This window comes from Vigna angularis, chromosome 4 (genome assembly GCF_016808095.1).
Source record: "Vigna angularis cultivar LongXiaoDou No.4 chromosome 4, ASM1680809v1, whole genome shotgun sequence".
In the NCBI taxonomy this organism is placed as follows: domain Eukaryota; kingdom Viridiplantae; phylum Streptophyta; class Magnoliopsida; order Fabales; family Fabaceae; genus Vigna; species Vigna angularis.
Window position 1 is genome coordinate 40,769,435 of NC_068973.1, and position 19,722 is coordinate 40,789,156.

Sequence of the window (19,722 nt, forward strand, 5' to 3'; positions counted from 1 at the left end):
CATGTTGCTTTATATAATGCAATGGGTCTAGTTCATTGGGTGCTGAGTTTTTGTCAGCATTGAGCAGCGATTGCGATCTACTGTTGAAGAAAAAGTAGAATGTGCGATGGTAGAATGAGTGCATGCTTATTCCTTACACGCATTGCAATTACCCGTTAAGCACTCAGTCCATGCAAAGTGTTTGATAGAGGAAAATAATTGTGAAAACAATATGTTTCTTATTAAGGGATACGTCAAATCAAAATTTTAATTCAATATAAGTTTACGAAAACCTTAGTTCAATTTGGTTTGGATGAGTAAACAAACAAACATCCTTTAAATCTTAATTTTTTAGTTTTAAATTTATTTTTAAAAGCCCGTCAATGAAAAATAGAATATTATTAGTTTTTTTTAAATCAAGTTTCCCGCAAGGATAAGTCCTATATATCCATGTTGAAATTGATTATTTATTACAACATTTTCAGAACATAATTCTTCTATTCTAAAATTGATTATTTACCAAATGGAATATATTTCATCAAAGTGGAATTATTTCTTTCTCTATTTTTTAGCTTACACAAGATTTTTATGCTTAAGTTAATTTCTTTTATATTTAGTCTTTATAAATAGTTTATATTGATATCTTTTTACTTACAAAACAAAATTTATATATATTTTTCACTCTGTTGTTTAAATCTGAGTCAAACGTAAGATTAAAAAAAATCTAACTAGGATTTTAGGTTTCTAACTTCTGTCTTTGTTAAGGTCTTCATGTTTGTTTTGCTTTCATAAAAAATATCATGTCTCAGTGGCAAGAGATAATATCCATGTAAAAAAATAATAATAAATAGAGGAATCATTATATTATAAACGTGAAGCAGAATATTTTCACTTAACTACATTTTGTTTTTCTTTTAACAAGTTTCAAAGCAGAATTACCTTGAGAAATATAAGTTTATTTTTACTTTTATCAATGAAATTGATAGTGGTAAATTAAAATGAATATTATAAGCATGGTTTATTGATTCAATTGATTAATCATTTTAAAGATTAAAGTATTCATAATTCCAATAACTGATTTTCTTGAACTTGAATATTGACTTCACCAAATCCATTTTAAACAATATCTGTAATTACAAATTATAGATTATTTATTCAAGAGTAAATATTGTCACCTCGTAAAGCTTTTCTTTTTTTAGTTATACGTACTGACATTCTAAAAAATTTTAAAATCCAAAGCACCTCTTATTTACCTTGAAATAGTTAGATATGCATCTCTCCACATCATCTATTAAATGTTTAAACACGTATACTCTCTATAAACTTTAAATAATAAAAAAAAAAACAAATATGCAAGTGTAATTCAGGATAATATAAAAAAATGTTTACCTTATTTCTTCTTTATTCAATTATGTCTGGCTTAAACTTTTGTAACCGGATTATCACATAATTAGTTATAAAAAACCTTGGATTCACAATACACATGGCCTTGCTATTGGATTTTTAAAACAAACCTGTAATTTCCAGACCCTTAACTAAATTATAAATAAGCAAACGTATTTTTTTAATACTAATATAATAGATAACCAATATAATACTATTGATATGTAAATGTTTTTAATCTCTAAAACATAATATTTCTTCCTTTATTATTTTCTGTTTTTAAATTCTAACATTTTTTAACCGTAAGTTTTTTATCCTTATCATTAACTATTATTATTTATAATGAATTCAATATAAAAAAAACAATTTATAAGTGTATAATGAAATTAAGTGGAATATTTAATTATTTTTATAAATAAAGTAATCACATATAATCTTTTATTTGTAAGATATTACATAAAATATTTTTATATTATTTTAAAATAATAATAAAGATCATAATGTCTATTTATAAAGTATTATTAAATTAAAAATCATTACATAAATTTTATTTTATAGTTATATATATATATATATATATATATATATATATATTGTGAGTAAATAATGATTAGTTACAAAATATATTTTGTTATGAGTAATATTATTTTACATTAGTTTAAATAATGTAAAGAAAAAAAAGGAAAAATACTTAATTTTAATATTTTCTATTGGCATGTTATAGAATAATCAATTTTGATATATATAAAAAATAAAGTATAGGTGTTTAAGTAAATTATAATTATTTTTAATAAAATTACAATTTTACCAAAAAGAATAAAAGTATATCACTTGAATAATTGAGTACTGGAAAGATAAAAAAAAAACAGATGTAACATAGTAATACTTATCGAAAATATATTTAAACTCGATATTAATGATTATAATATAAAATATGTCTCAAAATGGAAGCAATGATGGCGAATGGACTAGGTATATTTTGTGGACAATAGAGCCTTGAAAGATGGTGATGGAATGTTATGGATGTTTACACTCTTCCTTCAATAATTAACTCCTAGAGATTTAAGAATTATTCTTAAAATAACTTTTAACTAATTAATGGCATAAAATCTTATATCAATTAACATATAGAAATTAAACTTACAGTGTTTATACAAAGGGATGAAAGAGAGAATGAAATTGGGAATTAATGATTATGCGACTCAGCTGTTTACTCCATTCTGGTGAAATTCTTCTCGTATTAGGCAACTTAATTATAGATATTAACATGCATATTTTCATTTTATTTGTTTTATTTTCTGCTATAATTAATCAGAACTATACATACCTCTGGTGTTATTGTTCCAGCTGACTGATTAATCAATTATTTAATAGAAAATAAAATGTCCCAAATGAGTTCACTGTGAAATATCAATGGCGTTGGCGTGTCAATGTTTTTTAAGTGTATGTTAAGGAATTCCATCGTAATAGTATTAAAAAGATGGTAACTCATTTGTTTAAGAAGCTTCTTGTGGGATATTTTTGGTATGGTGGAATAACGAGACCAGGAATATATGCATTATTTATTTGTCAGAAAAAGGCAAAGCATGCCTATGAATATTTTTAATTTGGTATCAAATTTTTAATATATATGATACTTCGGTTGAACTGTTATTGCACAAAATTAACCAGAGAGACTAAATCAGAAATATATAGATGACTTTATTAATTATTAATAAATAGTCATCATAGGTAGGATGATTTTTATTAAAACGAAGTACAGAGGAGTTACTTTTTATTCGTAAGAAAAGCGAAAGCTTAGGCGATTATAATAGCCTCTAAAAGAAAGCAAAAGAATGAGAATCACACCATTCATTATCTCAAGTTCAATTCATTAACACTTCATTATTTTTAGGAATAAAGATAAAATATCATGTAATAATCCAATTATAAATAATAACAATGACGATAATAATTTAGCAAATATGGAAAAATATCATTTGAATAAATTATTTTTCTTTAATGGTTAGATCATTGTTTGATTGTTGAAACTTGTTATTATTTGTACAATTAGACTTCTCAATTGAACCACTTTAAGAATTTGAGGAATAACTTTTCAAGAGTAGTCTCTTGAGTGGTAAAAATCACTTCATAATTGAAAGTCCTATTTTTACTCTTTATGTCACTTTAATAATAATAATTATTATATATATATATATATATATATATATATATATATATATATAATTAGATTCAAATTTACCAATACACACTAATACATCCAATATCATTCGAAACAAAAATATGAAATTAATAAAATTCTTTGACAAATAAAGTTGTATATATCTTTATTATGAACTTTTGTTCATTCCATAATCATTCTTAGTTAAAATCAAAGAATTCTAAAACCACAACTTTATATACTTCCCTCTGTTTTAAATTTTAAAACTATTTGAGATTTGATTAAGAAGCTCCGTTACAATATTTTACCAATTTAACTAAGAACAATAGATCAAGATGCTAATTCAACTTCTTAAAGCAAAAAACAATAAACCTAAAACTTCAATTATAGTTTTCACTGTGTAAGAATTCTCTAATTTTAGAGTAAAATCACAGATTCATTCTAACACGTAAAACTTTAACCTAGACTATCAATTCAACTCATTGAACCTAAAATTAACATCGGATTCAATAAAAATTTACAAAAATAGAAATATAATTAAACCTTAATTATAAAGTAGAAGGCAAATGAATGCTAAATAGTCAATACTCAAGCATCAAGCATATACACCACGAAAAACTTGGCTTACATTTATTCATCAATACTTTAAATTTGGTTACTTAGTTAATACAAAAGGACTTCGAACCATATATTTGGCGTTACTCCAAGTGATAGATCCAAACAGATCTTCCTTTAGGGAAGTTAAAGTTGTGGAGAAAATAACTTTGTAACTTAGTTTTTTACTACTCTTCGTAAATTGTAATTTATTTGGAGTTAGTGTGACTTTTACTCCACTGGGAGCCTCAACCACTGGGGAGTACACTGTTTCATCTTCTTCACCAACATTTGTGACAGTTCTACTCACACTGACAGTTCCTTTGCCAGTGAAGTTTACTGCTATGGAAGGGTAGTTGATGTTGGAGACAAGATCAGAACTTGAATCCTTGGGGCAATTGAAATTGTCAGGAACAGTTCTGGAGATGACCTTAACCGTGGCTATGTCAAGTCCAATGTAACACAAGAAGTTTAAGTAGTCGATAGTGTCGGTTTCATAAATTAGCCCTGGCTGCAATGATTCAGATGTTGTCATCTCCCCTGCTCCATAGTCATAAGGTGTGGCTACTGACCCTGAATCGGTTGTTATAGCTGTCTTCGTGTTGTCACTTTGAATTGCTGCATTTATGTAGAAAGATAGGAGTTGATACATTGGTAGATCACACTGATTACAAATACAGCATGAGAATAACATGCGCTAGCTGCTGACCTGAAGTCATGATGGCAGATTTGATTGCAGAGGGACCCCAACTGGGGTTGCGTGCTTTGACAGTGCTAGCAAGTCCTGAAACATGTGGACAGGCCATTGAAGTCCCTGAGATTATGTTGTACTGTGAGGGCTTTCTTCCTTTGGGAACTTCGTCTGAGCTACTTTCAATCCATGCGGCCAGAATATTAACTCCTGGTGCTGCAATATCAGGCTATATAGGAAGAAACCAGAATATGTTTAGTGTTGAGCATTGAGATTGGTTTATCGTAATTCTATTCATGTCACACATCTTCGTATCATATACCTTTAGAATATTGCTTGATAGAGATGAAGGTCCTCTTGATGAAAAGTCTGGCACAAGGGGAGCAGGTTTATAATCAAGAACTGTAGTTGTTGGTAGAATTGTTGCTGCTGGATTGCTTCAATATTATCATATGCATGGTTAGATGGTACGTTCAATCTTGGTCTCAAACAAGATTCAAAAGCAATTTCTAAAACTGACAGTGTTTTCTTCTGAGTGCACTTACTTGGATGAATTTATGTATTGCAGTATTGTGGCACCATCTTTTGAGCTAATAACCGTTGCAGGGAAGTCCCCGTAATATGAAGCTATTGCTCCATTTGAGTCCGTAATATGAACTAGGCCTATTCCTCCCAGGGTTTTCACTGTGTCTATTATTTCACTAGTTGAGTATTCATCATTTCTGCCATCACATAGCACAATCTTCCCTTTGACTTTGCTTGCATCTAATGAATCTGGGTGACATTGTCTGCATTTAAAAATTGATTCAATATTTTGCTGAGAGGCTTTTAATTATCAAACCAACAGATATCATTCCTTTGTTCATTTTATGCTGTCCAATTCCAAACCCCTGAGGCTTTTGAGCACCGAACCAATTGCGAGTTTTTATAAAAGCTTGGGAGATTTTGCTTACCTTGCTTCAGTTAAACTACTCTCGTTCGTCTTGGAAGACTCGCCGTATACCAATGGATACTGAGCCGAATTTGAAAGAGGGGAGAAATTTATAGCCCTACCCTGAAGTTTAATAATAATTATCAATATGGGCCAATATTAGATTACTCGTACATATAAATAAAAAAATAATGTGATAAAATATAAAATTATTCAATAGTATTTTTAAGTAACTAAAAGGCATAATATGATGCATTGAACACGTACCTTGATGGTTTTGTTACCACCCAGGACCACGTCGGACTGAAAATCTCGGTCGATGGTCGAAGCTGCAACGGTTAAAATCCAAGGCGCATCGTTCACAACCGTGTTCGAGCTCGGTCCATCATTCCCAGCGGAGCAGGCCACCACGATGCCGCGCTCCACGGCGTGGAACGCTCCGATCGCAATCGGGTCGCTTGTCAAGTCGGGTCGAAATCCGGGTGATGCACCGAGCGACAGCGACAGAACATCGACTCCGTCGGCAATGGCATCGTCAAACGCCCCGAGAATGGCGGACCCACTGCACCCAAAGTTAGAACACACTCTGTAAACCGCCAATCTTGATTCTGGGGACCCACCCTTGGCGCTCCCCGCCGCCAGACCGTAGTACGATGCGTTGGTCACGGCGGCTCCCACCGCCGTGGAGGCCACATGGGTCCCGTGGCCAAGCGAATCCCGTGGCGTGTTGTCACCGTCTTCCCCATTAGGGTCAGTGTAAAATCTTGCCCCAATTAGTTTCCTATTCAAAGAAAAAAAAACTATAAGCTAACAGTTGCATAACTGTTTAGATGTTTATCATTGTTTCCATTGGTAGAATTTGGGGTGCAACCTGTTGCAATTAGATGCATTAAAGTCTGATGATTTCACGCACGTGCCTTTCCAGCGCGATGGAACAGGACCCATTCCCTCCTCACTAAAACTCGCTGCCTCTGGCCATATACCTGAAAAATACTCCCTTTTTCTTCAAACTAATACTTTCTTAAATCATCAAACATTCATGTATTTAGTACATCATAAGAACATATACATGTGTAGTATACTAAGTAGTTATGTGTGATATCGACAATGATTAATGAAAACTATACGTTAGCATGCACGTATTATGCAAATATCATTCTTCTTGGTTATAAATAACCTGTGTCTAATATGCCAAGGATAACGTCTGAGGAGGAAGAAGAATTGGAGAGCGTTTTTGGGTTGGCGTCGATTTTGACGTGAGTTTGATATTTTAGGAAATCCCAGGAACGAGTTGTGTGGAGCTTCAGAATGGGGTCAGGAAAAACAGACACAACACCAGGTTTCTGAGCAATTGAATTTGCCTCCTCTTTTGATAAACGAGCTGCGAACCCTGAGAAACCATGCTTGTAGTTCCGCACCAAAGCCTTGTCATTCCTTCAATTTACATTCACATTAATCTTTTGTCGGGTAAAAATCATGCAAAGTACAATAAAATTAATTGATTGAAGTCCACGTAACATGTAATTACGTATACCTTCTTATCACTGCATTGAGAAGCTGAGCATGGTCATTCCGAAGAGAAGCATTGGAAGAATCCGCAGCTCCCATATAGACGATATAAACTTGTTTACTGTTGCTACCATTTTCTGGTGATGAACTTGTGGCTCCAAGAAACACAAAAAGAGTGAATATATGCAACAAAAGTTTATTGCCTTGCATGTTAATCAGTTGTAACTTAGTGTGCCTTGAAGCACTCTTGCAAGTTATGGTATATAAAGGCATGGATGGATGGGTGCTTAAATGTGTGTGAGCACTGAATCAGCAATTGTGATTTGATTTGCGGTGGAAGAAAAAGTGCAATCTGCGATGGTGGAATTATGGCATGCTTATTCCTTATGCGCACTGCAATTACGCGTCAAGCACTGTGTCCACGGAAAGTGCGCCATTTGAAGATAGAGTTACCATATAGTAAAATTTTGTAGTTGGTGCTAACCACCGTATATTTCATAACTAAGAGTGGAGGTATAGCCTAAGATATAATGTAGCATGCCAACATTACATATAAAGAACATCATCTTATTTTAGCAGTTAAAGCTGGACAATATGTATGGTATCACTCAAAGTCATTGTAAAGGAATTAGGGTTGGGGAAAGAAGATGAACAATTATTTTGACAAAATTAGTTAAAATATATATAAGCATATACCTAACCAATGCACTAAGTAACCAGGACATGGAAAAGTTTCCTAGTCCTGAATGAAGTTTTCAATTTATGGGTAGTGTAATCAAAAGGTAAAACTAGTTGTTATTTCGGGAATCTTAAATGTGAATCTTCGAAAAAGTAGTAAAATCTGAATGGATTGATGATTCTTGATGTAAGTTTCTGAAGACTGCGGGAAAATCCACCTGCAAAAATCAATAAGAGAGTTTTAATATTTATATGAATGCATGAGAAAGAACGAGAGAGGGAGTGTATTTCTTTTCAAATACCATATGTATTTATATGGCTTTTCTACTGTATGACTTTAAGGTTCATTATTGTTTTGTGTTATTGTTTTGTGTTGTATGCGAGTCTTCTTCTACTTGCAATCTTTTTATCTTTTATGACTCTACACTAATGAATGATTATAATAATATGTCATTATTATTTTTGTGATGTGTCTATGTAGATAAAACATTCTATAAAGCTAGAGGTATTTTGGTTGTCTAATAAGTGAGAAAAACTAATTTTAATTATTTTATGTTTTAAATTGTTGAATTTACTGATTGAGTGATCGTAATATTGATGTAAGAACTATTAAGTTGTGTATTAAACATGATTTATTGAATTGAGTTTAGGTTTTTTAAATTTGTATGATTTGATTGGATGCTGAGTTTTGAAGTAGATTAAGGAATAATATTGCAATTGTAATGATTTGGACAAAGTTGAATAATTGTAATTGAAATTGGATAGGTTTGATGTTTATATGTTTAATTTAGTTTGGCAAGGTCTCTTTTATTTATGTTCTTTTGTTTATTTGTGAGTTATGTTTTGTGTTTTTCTTTTTACAATGATTATTTTATTGATGTGAACAAATTAAAATAGAGTATAAAAACACCTATTTTACTATATAAGAGTCCATTGTTTTAATAGTTGAATGATATTAAAGTTAGTTTTATAATATAATCATAGTTAGTTACAGGTGATATTATTATAGTTATATATTGTAATATTGTACTAATATAAAATATATATTAAATTATCTCTTTTCATAATATTTATAATAAAATATTTTATTTTTATTGTATTATACTGTTAAAAAGAGATGTTATAGATAATATTAAATAATTTTTTTAATCAATAATGACAAAAGAAAATATATGTATTAAAATATTGTTCTAATTGAAGGTTATATTTTTATTAAATATTATTCATTTTAATTGAATATATAAAACAATTATGTCATGTAATATTTAATGTATTTTAAAAATATATATTTTACTAATTTATAATATAGTGTAAATGAAAGACAGATAATTCTGAAAATTAGCGTAAAATGTGATTAATAGAAGATGGAGTTTGAATAAAATATATGAGTGGATTCTGACACAAATTAAAAAGATTATCAAACTGGAAATAATGATGTGGTGTGGGAATGGCAAGTTCGGCATTTGTGGGGAAAAGCTTATCTTGTTTATCCATTATAGAGAAGAACAGAAAGAAAGGGTTTTGAGTTTATTTTAATGGTTTCTCAAATCTCAAGTCTTCAAGTGATTGAGCTGAATGCGTATTCCCACTTATTTTAATTTGTTGTCTGTGTCTCTGTATATGTGAGAGAGTGAGTCATCAGAATTGCAGTAGTGCGCCATCATTTAATTTTCCCCATTTATCATATTTTTTTCTGATATTCAAATTGCTCAACCCCATAAGTTAGTGAACCACATTATTTAATTAATTAATTAATAGGTAGCAAAATGTTCCAATTGGGTGCAATATGAAGTGTCAACGAATATTTCAACTCTTGAGAGAATTCCAACACAATGATGATGATGATGAAGAAGATGAAGAAGATGAAGAGAGAGATGTTTACAAGCTTATGGGATATGAGGCGTTCGTACACTGTTAACTATGATTATACGAAGGTGAAACATTGCTGCTGAGAGTTTTTTCCAGATTTAAGCTGGCTTGGAGATTTGAGAGAGAAGAAGGGGATAGATTTAAAGGGATTTGAAAATAAAGTGAATTTTGTTTTTGTCAAGGAATTTAAAGATGATTGAACGTGAATTTGAAAGTAAAATTTATAAAAGTTTTGTAAAATTTAAATGATATGATAAATAAAAAAAATATTTTAATTAATAAAAAATGAAAATTATTATATCAAAGTAATATAAATAATATTTATTATTAATATATTTATTGGTAAAAAAATTATAAAAAAGTAAAATTAATTTTAAAAGTAAATAAATTTATATTTAAGTAAAGTCAAATAATAATATTTAAAATTTATTATTTTAAACATATTTTACAGCTAGTAAAAAATATTTTGCTTATATAATGTTTAAAACATAAAAAATATAAAAATATAAACATTTAAAGTCAAAAGTTGAAATGTCAATTGAAATCAAAAACTTAAATTCGAATACATACTGATTTCAGGGTTATGTATTTTGAAAGTTGAGATTATTAAAATTGTAAAAGGGCCGAATCTTAAATCAGTTTTATAACTGCATATTATCATATATTAGCTTTAATAATATTGATCTTTTAACGAATACAAGTACAAATGTAAAAGATTAAATTATACTTATGTTCTATACGTTAAATTATTGATTGAGATAGAGTTTGGGAGAGTTTTTCTTCTCAGCTATTAAAAGATTAAAAAAAATGTTTGAAAAAGTAGTATCAAAATATATATCTTTTCCATTTTAAAATTTTAAGTATATAACATATAAAGAAATTAAAACATAAAATATTTTTTTAACGGACATTATAATCTCTTTGTTTGTAGAAAAATTTCAGAGGATCTAAACTCAACCAACAAACGTATTATATTTTTTATAGTAAAATTAATTTCTGACTTTTCCCTCAATATATATATATATATATATATATATATATATATATATATATATATATATATATATAATTTTTTTTCTTCAAGAGAAAATAATACTTTACTTCCACTTCTAACACTACTGATTTAAATGTTTATCAGCTTGTGTGTAGTAACCTTAAACAAAAAAAGTAACTTTGAAATTATATAAGATACAGTGAAAAGCTTACATATTGACAAATATTGGGTTTCATTTATTCATAGTTCCTTCTAATTTAGCTCTTAATTAATACAAATGGACTTCGAACATCATATTTACCATTACTCCAAGTAATTGATCCAAATAAATGGTCCATCGACATGGTCGACGTGAATGAAAAGATAACTCGGTAGCTTAGTTTTCTACTATTTTTCGTAAATTGAAGTTTATTTGGAATCAAGTTGACCTTTATACCTCTAGGAGCATCGATAACAGGAGAGTAAATTGTTTCGTTCTCTTCGCCAACATTTGTAACAGTTCTAGTAACTTCTACGACATTTTTCCCTTCGAGGTCGGAGATTGCTATGGAAGGATAGTTGATGTTGGATATATGATGAGAACTAGAATCTTTGGGGCAGCTGAAATTATTAGGAACAGATCTCGATATAATCTTAACCACGGTTACATTATATCCAATATAGCATAAGTAGTTCAAGTAGTCAACTGTGTTGGTTTCATAAACTAGCCCTGGGTGGAATGGTCCATACAGTGTCATTTGCCCTGCTCCATAGTCATAAGGTGTGGCTGTTGATCCTGTCTCCGTTCTTATGGGAGCCTTCAAATTGTTCTTTTGAGTTGCTACATTGGGAAACATACAAGGGTGATTATGGTTTCGAAAAATGAAAAAAAAAAGGTTTAAATGATTAAAATTTATAATGAAAGAAAGGTCAAACCAGTGGTCATTATTGCTGATTTGATTGCAGAAGCACTCCAAGTGGGGTTTTGAGATTTGATGGTAGCTGCAAGTCCTGAAACATGTGGACATGCCATAGAAGTACCTGAGAGGATATTGAACTGTGAGGGCTTTTTATGTTTAGGAACGCCTTCTCTGTGATTTCCGATCCATGCTGCAAGAATGTTGACCCCTGGTGCTGCAATATCAGGCTACAAAGAAACCAAGTTCTATTTTTAGTTAAGAATTAATTGCTGGTAATTAATCTTAATTGCTAGTAATCTATCAGTAATGTAGTCCTACCTTGAGAATATTCTTGGAAAAGTCTGAAGGCCCTCTTCCTGAAAAGGATGGGATTATGGGCGCAGGCTTAAAATCAAGGATTGAAACTGTTGGGAGAATTGTTGCCACTGGATTGCTTCAGATTAAATTATGCACATACAATTAAATTGGCTTGTGAATTCTAAAGTTATCGATGTTTCTAAATATTGAGCTCATCCACAATGCAACCTTACCTGGTTGAATTAACATACTGAAAGATTATGTCAGCATCTTTAGAACTTATCTCTGTTGCTGGGAAGTCTCCAAAATCTTTTCTTTCTGCTCCTACTATTGGGTCAGAAATGTGAACCACACCTACTCCACTTACCTCCCGCACAGCATCAACTTTCAAACTAATTCTATATGAATGATCTTTACCGTCACATATGACAATCTTCCCTTTTACTAGACGTTTAGCGAATGCACCTGGGAAGCATTGCCTGCATTCATAGTTGATATGGTTAATTTTCTCTGGAAATTTTACACATACTTGATCAAATGCGTGTTTCTCATTCTTTCGTTAATTCAATAAAACGATCTAGAATTTTAGACTTGCTAAGTTAGTGTGCGACCAATTAACGAATAGATTGTGTGCATACCTTGCGTCAGCTGACCTGGCGTCCTTTGCTTTGGCAGACTCACCATATACAAGTGGATATTTGGGTAGATTTGAAAGGGGGGAGAAATTAAGAGCTTCACCCTGAAATTTAATCGTTATGTGCCCAAACAATTTAGTATGTTTATTTTGTGGGATAAATTCGTTTTTAGTTCTACTGTAATTATTTTAATTTTTAATCAATTGATAGGGGAACGTTCGTTTCTATACGTATATAGAAATGACATTTCTATTACATTAACAAATACAATTAAAAAAATTATATTAATATACCTTGATGACTTTGTTATCACCAAAGGCAAGGTTGGACTTAAAATCCCTGTCTATCGAAGAGGCAGCAACGCTAAAAATCCAAGGTGCGTCATTCACCACCGTGTTTAAGTATGGTCCGCCGTTTCCCGCGGAGGCAACCACCAAAATGCCGCGCTCCACGGCGTGGAATGCCCCGATGGCGATTGTGTCGTATTTCAACTCGGATCGTAACCCAGGGATGGAACCAATCGACACCGAAATCACATCGACCCCATCAGCAATGGCATCGTCAAACGCTGCAAGAATCGCCGAGCCAGGGCATTCATACTTGAAGCACACTTGGTAAATCGCCAACCGTGATTCCGGGGACCCACCCTGGGCAGTCCCCGCCGCCACTCCGTAATATGAGACACCGGGCACGGTGACTCCCGCCGCTGTGGCTGCTACGTGGGTTCCGTGGCCGTCTACATCCCTTGGTGTCTCAAACACTTTGTCTCCATTAGGGTCACGGTAATACCTTGCTCCAATTATCTTCCTAAGCAAAATAAAAAATGATCATGTTTATTAAATAGACAAGATTAATGATGAAGCGATTTACATTTAAGCTTGATTTAGGGTATTTTTTTACCTGTTACAATTTGATGAATTGAAGTTAAAGGAGTTCATACAAGTGCCTTTCCAACGGGATGGAACGGGACCCATTCCCTTGTCGCTAAAGCTTGCTGACTCTGGCCATATACCTGAACAAAATTCCGTTTTTGTATCCATTAGTTAACTTGTGAAACATATAATTCGTCATAACATCAAATAATTAGGGTTTAGATAATGAACCTGAGTCCAAAATGCCAATGACGACGTCTGATGAGGGAGCAGAGTTGGAGGCCCTGTTTGGGCTGTGGGTTTTGGGTAGTGGGCTTTGGTCCTTAAGGAAATCCCAAGAACGGGTTGTGTGGAGCTTCAGAAGTGGATCCCGGAAGACAGAGATCACACCAGGTCTGTGAGCAATTGAGTTTGCCTCCTCTTTAGTTAAACGAACAGCAAACCCAGAAAAACCATGCCTGTAGTTGCGAACCAGAGCATTCTTGTTCCTTCCAATTAACGAAATGTAGTTGATTTCAGGAGTTGGTACTTGGCAGAGAAATATAACAATTTTTTGTATAACGTTATTTTTCCTTTGATTATGAGCTGTGTTAACTAATTTACCTCGCTAGCACTGAATTCAGAAGATAAGCATGATCATCCCGAAGAGAATCTTTGGCGGCTCCCATATACACGATATAAACTTCACGGTTAGTCTGGTTGTCACTTCCATTCCCTGCTTCTGCAGATGATGATGATCTTGATTCTCCAAGAAACACCAAGTGAACATAGAATAATAGCAAGAAAATTGTGTTGGCTTTCATGTTCCTATGCTCTCGTAGATTGCAGGAGCTAATGGGAGCATGCGTGGTTGGTAGCATCAGCAGACATGTGTATGTTATATAATAGTGTTAAGCTACTTCTGGTGTTAAAAAAAGAAGAGAAGCCATCCTCGATTGTGGAGCTAATAATTGCATTCTTATTCCACAGCGCACTACAATTACGCCTCAACGCTAAGTGCGGCATTTGAAGATGTAGTAGCAAGCCTACATAAAAAGTTTGTAGATGGTGGTGCTCGCCACCCCATAAACCGTATCTGCAAGTGGAGGCAGCAACAAGTTACAGGAGATTATATTCACACTATACAACTTGCCAATCAATATTATTATACACATACACCACGTGATTTCATATCCTCACCACTCATAATATATAATTCCACATTATTTTGACGTGTGACGTCCCAAAATATATAGAAAAGATATACATGTAATAAAGACGTCATCATGCATAATATAAGAAAGCAGTCAAGAGTAATTAGGATTACAGTCATCTTTAGAATAGTGTGGAATTGAAAACTAGAGTATTAGAGTTCCTCCCTGGAAATTACAGAGAATTTAAAACTTTAAATGCACTAAAGTTTTTCAAAAATAATATGAGTTCATGGAAATAAAAGCTAGCAAATCTAAGCTGCAGCAATGTCGTTTCCATCAAGAGCTGTTTCCAAAGTACCCTCCTTGTCATCTGCTCCCACCCAAGTGGATGATCATCGCAAAAGAAAACACATACAACATGTACAAACACAAGTAAGCAAGGGTGAGCTAATTAAATATAAAAAACATGCATCATGTCAAGCATAGAATCTACAAGAGTTATTCTCAAATCAAAACAGATTAAGACAGGTATCCTAACATGTTGAACACTAGACTTGACTCGTCCGGACTTTAGAATGAGAGTCGAGCTATGGCGGGTCATGCACCCGTGGTGGCTTATGGAACTTGGGTTCCCCATCCTGCCACACTCAAGAGGTTAGTCCGTTCCGCGCCTTGGAGCATACTAGAAGCCTCCGAGACTAAGACCTCCTGCTATTCCTCACCACATGGTTCAATCCTCTTTACGTGAAAAGAAAGATCATTGGAGTTTCAGGATGACTCCCAAGACTAAGCTCCTACATTCATTCTAAACATACTTGAATCTCAACAAGAGAATTCACTGTGGATCACAACATGAGGCACCACCATGTAACCCCTGTGAGGTCCATGGAATTACGTCCATCAAACATACTTTGAAAATCACATACTTTCACTTTTACATTGAATACAACCATAGATATAATACTAATTACACTTCAAAAGACCACAAACAACTTAATAAGTCATCAAAAATCACATGAAACCATTCCATGTACATTAACAGACAATAACAGTCCAAGAAGACCTACTAAACAACACAAAACCCCTTAAAATCATACTTAGACAAGGAAAATAACTTTGAAACTATCACCAACAGTTCCGGAAAGGCCCAAAACCCCTAAAACGACCTAAAGAACGTTCAAAAATGATATCCGGAACCCCGAAAACCACCCAAAACTGTCTTGGATGATTTTCCGACGACAATAATCGATTATCATATGTGATAATCGATTATTTGTGAGAGCTTTGAAGATGATACAACTCTCTTACTAGAATAATCGATTGTCAAGTAAGATAATCGATTATTCTTATCAGTTTTTGACAGCAACGTGATTTTTCTGGTTTTGGTGTATCTTAGACATATCCAAATGAACAATTTAAAATCTATAACACTAATATTGATATGAAACATGTTTATAGATGAAAGTAAAGTATTGCATTGGTCAATTGGATAGGAATTAGATGTACTAAACCAACTCAATTTCTACTCCAAAACATCAAACTCAATAACTAGAGGACCACAAACCCAATTCTAACACTTTGTACCTATTCTGACCAATTTGGTAACTCAAACAAGTCACAATCCACTTGCTAAGACTGCCCCAATAGCCCAATTATACCCAGAACCCCTAACTCTCAAATTCACTACCTCACTTCCTCCAAAAGGACCTAAAACACTACTGAATCACCAAGTTTTCTACCTAGCTAAAGTTACAACAGATTTCACACTCCAAATCACTTCTAACATCATCCAATACAATAATTAAGTTCATCAAACTTGCTATAAAGCAATCAATCACAGTTCCATCAATTACACCATTCAATTCAAACCATCCTATATACTTAAAATCCAAAGTACCGTACAAAACCGCACGACAGTCCAAAATTCAACATGCATTCATTTACAAAGCAGATTCAAGAAATAAATTCAAAGAAAAATAATTAGCTCCCCTTACCTTCTTCTTTTGGGTTGCTCAATACAACTCACAGTAGATGCCCTAACAGTACCCTCCACACAGAGCGTAACTTGACAGAACCTACAGATCACCAAATTGGTGATAGAACATAGCTCTTAGAGCTCGAATAGACAGAGAAATGAAGGAAAAATGTACAAGGCACGTGAACCCAACAAAGTTGCATGCCCTAGGTTCTAGAACAGTGAAAGAGAAGGGGAAAAGGGAACTTACCGGTCAGAACAGGAAATTGTTTGGTTCAAAATGAAGCTCTTGCCACCACGATCGTTTAGGCACCTTCAAATTAAAATTTAAACGGTTCAGTGTTTGGATCATTTAGAGAGAAGGCAAAGCAATTATTTAGGAAAAAGGGTTTCTGTTTAGAGAGAGAAAGGAAAAGAGCTCAGCAAAGTGAAAAAGAACTCTGAGGAATCCTTCCTAAAGTTAAGCTGGTCTTAGACTGATGGATTTGATTGCTCCACGTAAGGTCCAATGATCCTTTATTCATACAAGCCCTTACATCGGGACTTTATTTCATGAGGAATGATCAAGGTAGTCATTGTAATGAAAGTACATGTTTATATTAATATGAGACAGTCAAATTTTTGTAATATCAAAATGAATATTTTATATTACTGGGCTCTAATTTCCAAACTATCTCCTTCTCTGGACAACTTCTTCCTGCAAATGTTCTCCACCTGGACCTTCATGAGGTAAGAAAATTTGAACTTTACCCAAATGAAAAAGTAAATAAAAATCTAAATTTTATTCTTTCCCGCTTCATCTTCATCTTCTCCATCAGAACCGCACCACTTTCAATGACCTACCCCATTTTCCCCTCACTGCATAATGTACCAGCATCTGGAAAATAAAATATTAGAAACTTGCAGCATGATTACATAATGTACTAGCATCTGCAACCTCCCTGTCTGTTATCTGTTGTTGTATCGAGTTCAGCATCTCCGATTCTCACACATTTAGTAACAGACCTCAAAAACTGGAAAATAAAATATTAGAAAGCTTGCAGCATGATTGCACTCAAATTTGATCTGCTTACTGCTTTTTCTCAATTTACTACATTTTCATGCCACCGGCGTGAGAAGACGTTGAAGAACATCATCAAACTGTAGTGCAGACGCTGTTTCACGGGGGTGGTTTAGCTGGTTTTCATGGCATGTTGTATTCCTGAATACAAAATTTATATTTGGGATTTTATATTATACAATCCGGAAAATGCAATTAAGAACTGAAACGTAAACGAAAACTCGCTGAAAGTATAATGCATGGACACCACCACCAGGAACCACTTCTACAAACTTCAAAACACTCCAACACACCATTGTCTAAATTTACTGGTCCGAAGGGTAAGATTGGTATTTTTTAAAGTATGGGGTGCAGGAAGAATTTTCCTCTTTGGATCAAGCCCAAAATCTCTTTTCTTTACAATGTTTTGGTGTTTGTGTCTGAAGATCATTAATAAAAATCCATTTAAATCCGAACAAACGCACTCCACGGATTCAGACAATTCGATGATTTTTGTCATGCTCCATTTTCTCAAACTTTGTGGATTATTTTTATTTATGACAGAAAATTTAATTAAAAAATCCAAATACTCATGTATATTAACATGAAAACTTGTTATAAAACATTTATTTTAATAAATGACAATCCATCTCGATATCAACTAATTGATTACTAAATATTTAAATTTTATTTAGATTGGATAAAATGAGTTAACTAAAATGTGATATTATGTCTAACTTCGTTTTTTTTTTATCTAAGTTATGGAACCACAGTTTTGATTTTTCTCTTTTAAATGATAATATATGACTTGTGGCAACTTGGTTAGTTTAATAAATTGTGTTTGAGATATTTAAGTTATGGCAACGAAGTTTTGAAATAATTTATTTGAGTTATTTAATTAAAATAGTTTTATTTTACAATGTTTCGAAAGTAGAATTTCTTTGTACGATGTTGAAAATAGTGTTGTATTTTTTCCATGGTAACATGGATATTGAGTTTTGTTTTTAATGCTGACAATATTTGAATGACTCCCTTACCCATGATGCTGTTCCAGGTTACTACATCTATAACTTTGTAAAACTTTCATTGTCTTCTGTAAATATTAAATCAAATATAGAATAATTACACGTCTTATCATGTCACATCACCCAAAACTAATAATTCAAAGAAACAGTAAGATATATCAAATTTACAACTTCACTTGCCCCACCTCATTAATAAGCTTCGATCTAAATCCAAAATAAATAAAAAATTTAACTGCATAATATATATATATATAATATAATATAAGTTTAATACCTATTTTTTTTCCTTGGAAAGGCTCTCTTTAAAGTTGTTCTTTTTTTTTTAAATGCAGTATATCTTATATTTTATAAAAACGGTTTACGTTAATATTTTTTTATGTCGCTAAAAAGACTACGGCAAACTTGTTCCACTGATAAAAACTTGATGACTTGGTAAGTAAGAAAGACTAACATACATTATTTTTGCGAAACATAAAATGTTAGTGAACTTAAAAAAAAAAAAACTTTAAACAAGTCTACAAACCAAATCACCAAAATAAATATTAAACCTATTAATACATCAATTTTATTATCGTGTATACTTAAACAGTAAATATTAAATTTCAATTACATTCAATAGCTAAAATTTAAAATATAGTTAAAAGATTTATATTTCGAAGAGAACAATCAATCTAAAAAAAATCATATTTTTAACTTAACTATGGGTAAAATCAAACCCTGGTCAGACTCACCTCACATGAAACAGGAGAAAGTTTGCTTATTGTTACTATGTCATCCATTATTTATTAATTTATAAAATAAAAAATTTATTAATTTTTGTAGATAATTAACTTTTAATAAAAATTTATCTTTCAAAGATTATTTCATTTACAAGAGTCGTCGAATCTTACACCAGCGCAATCATGATTTATTTATGATGGGAAAGATCCTTTTGTTTTCTTCGCTGACAGACTCAACCTTAACCCTGACCTTGTAGCTAATAGTCACGTGTTCTAATGATCAGAGGTCGAACTCTCACATGACCATGTCCCTTGGAGATTTATTTCAGCAAAATCCTA

The 19,722-nt window shown here is 32.4% G+C and overlaps 2 protein-coding genes across 2 annotated transcripts; both read right to left on the bottom strand.

Annotated features, from left to right (window-relative positions):
* Window positions 1–4,127: 4,127 nt before the first annotated feature.
* On the bottom strand, window positions 4,128–7,536 carry LOC108343516 (CO(2)-response secreted protease). The gene is made up of 9 exons (XM_017581845.1): window positions 7,274–7,536; window positions 6,917–7,173; window positions 6,611–6,722; window positions 6,007–6,520; window positions 5,762–5,862; window positions 5,354–5,596; window positions 5,131–5,245; window positions 4,827–5,037; window positions 4,128–4,735 (listed from the first exon to the last, which is right to left on the bottom strand). Exons 1-9 carry the CDS (start codon window positions 7,519–7,521, stop codon window positions 4,179–4,181), a joined length of 2,358 nt encoding a protein of 785 aa, XP_017437334.1. The 5' UTR covers window positions 7,522–7,536; the 3' UTR covers window positions 4,128–4,178.
* A 3,465-nt stretch (window positions 7,537–11,001) lies between these two features.
* LOC108341093 (CO(2)-response secreted protease) lies at window positions 11,002–17,007 on the bottom strand. Its single transcript, XM_017578717.2, has 11 exons — window positions 16,851–17,007; window positions 16,620–16,700; window positions 14,096–14,567; window positions 13,724–13,980; window positions 13,521–13,632; window positions 12,914–13,427; window positions 12,624–12,724; window positions 12,219–12,464; window positions 12,007–12,121; window positions 11,705–11,915; window positions 11,002–11,609 (listed from the first exon to the last, which is right to left on the bottom strand). Exons 3-11 carry the CDS (start codon window positions 14,350–14,352, stop codon window positions 11,047–11,049), a joined length of 2,376 nt encoding a protein of 791 aa, XP_017434206.1. The 5' UTR covers window positions 14,353–14,567; window positions 16,620–16,700; window positions 16,851–17,007; the 3' UTR covers window positions 11,002–11,046.
* Between the last annotated feature and the right edge of the window lie 2,715 nt (window positions 17,008–19,722).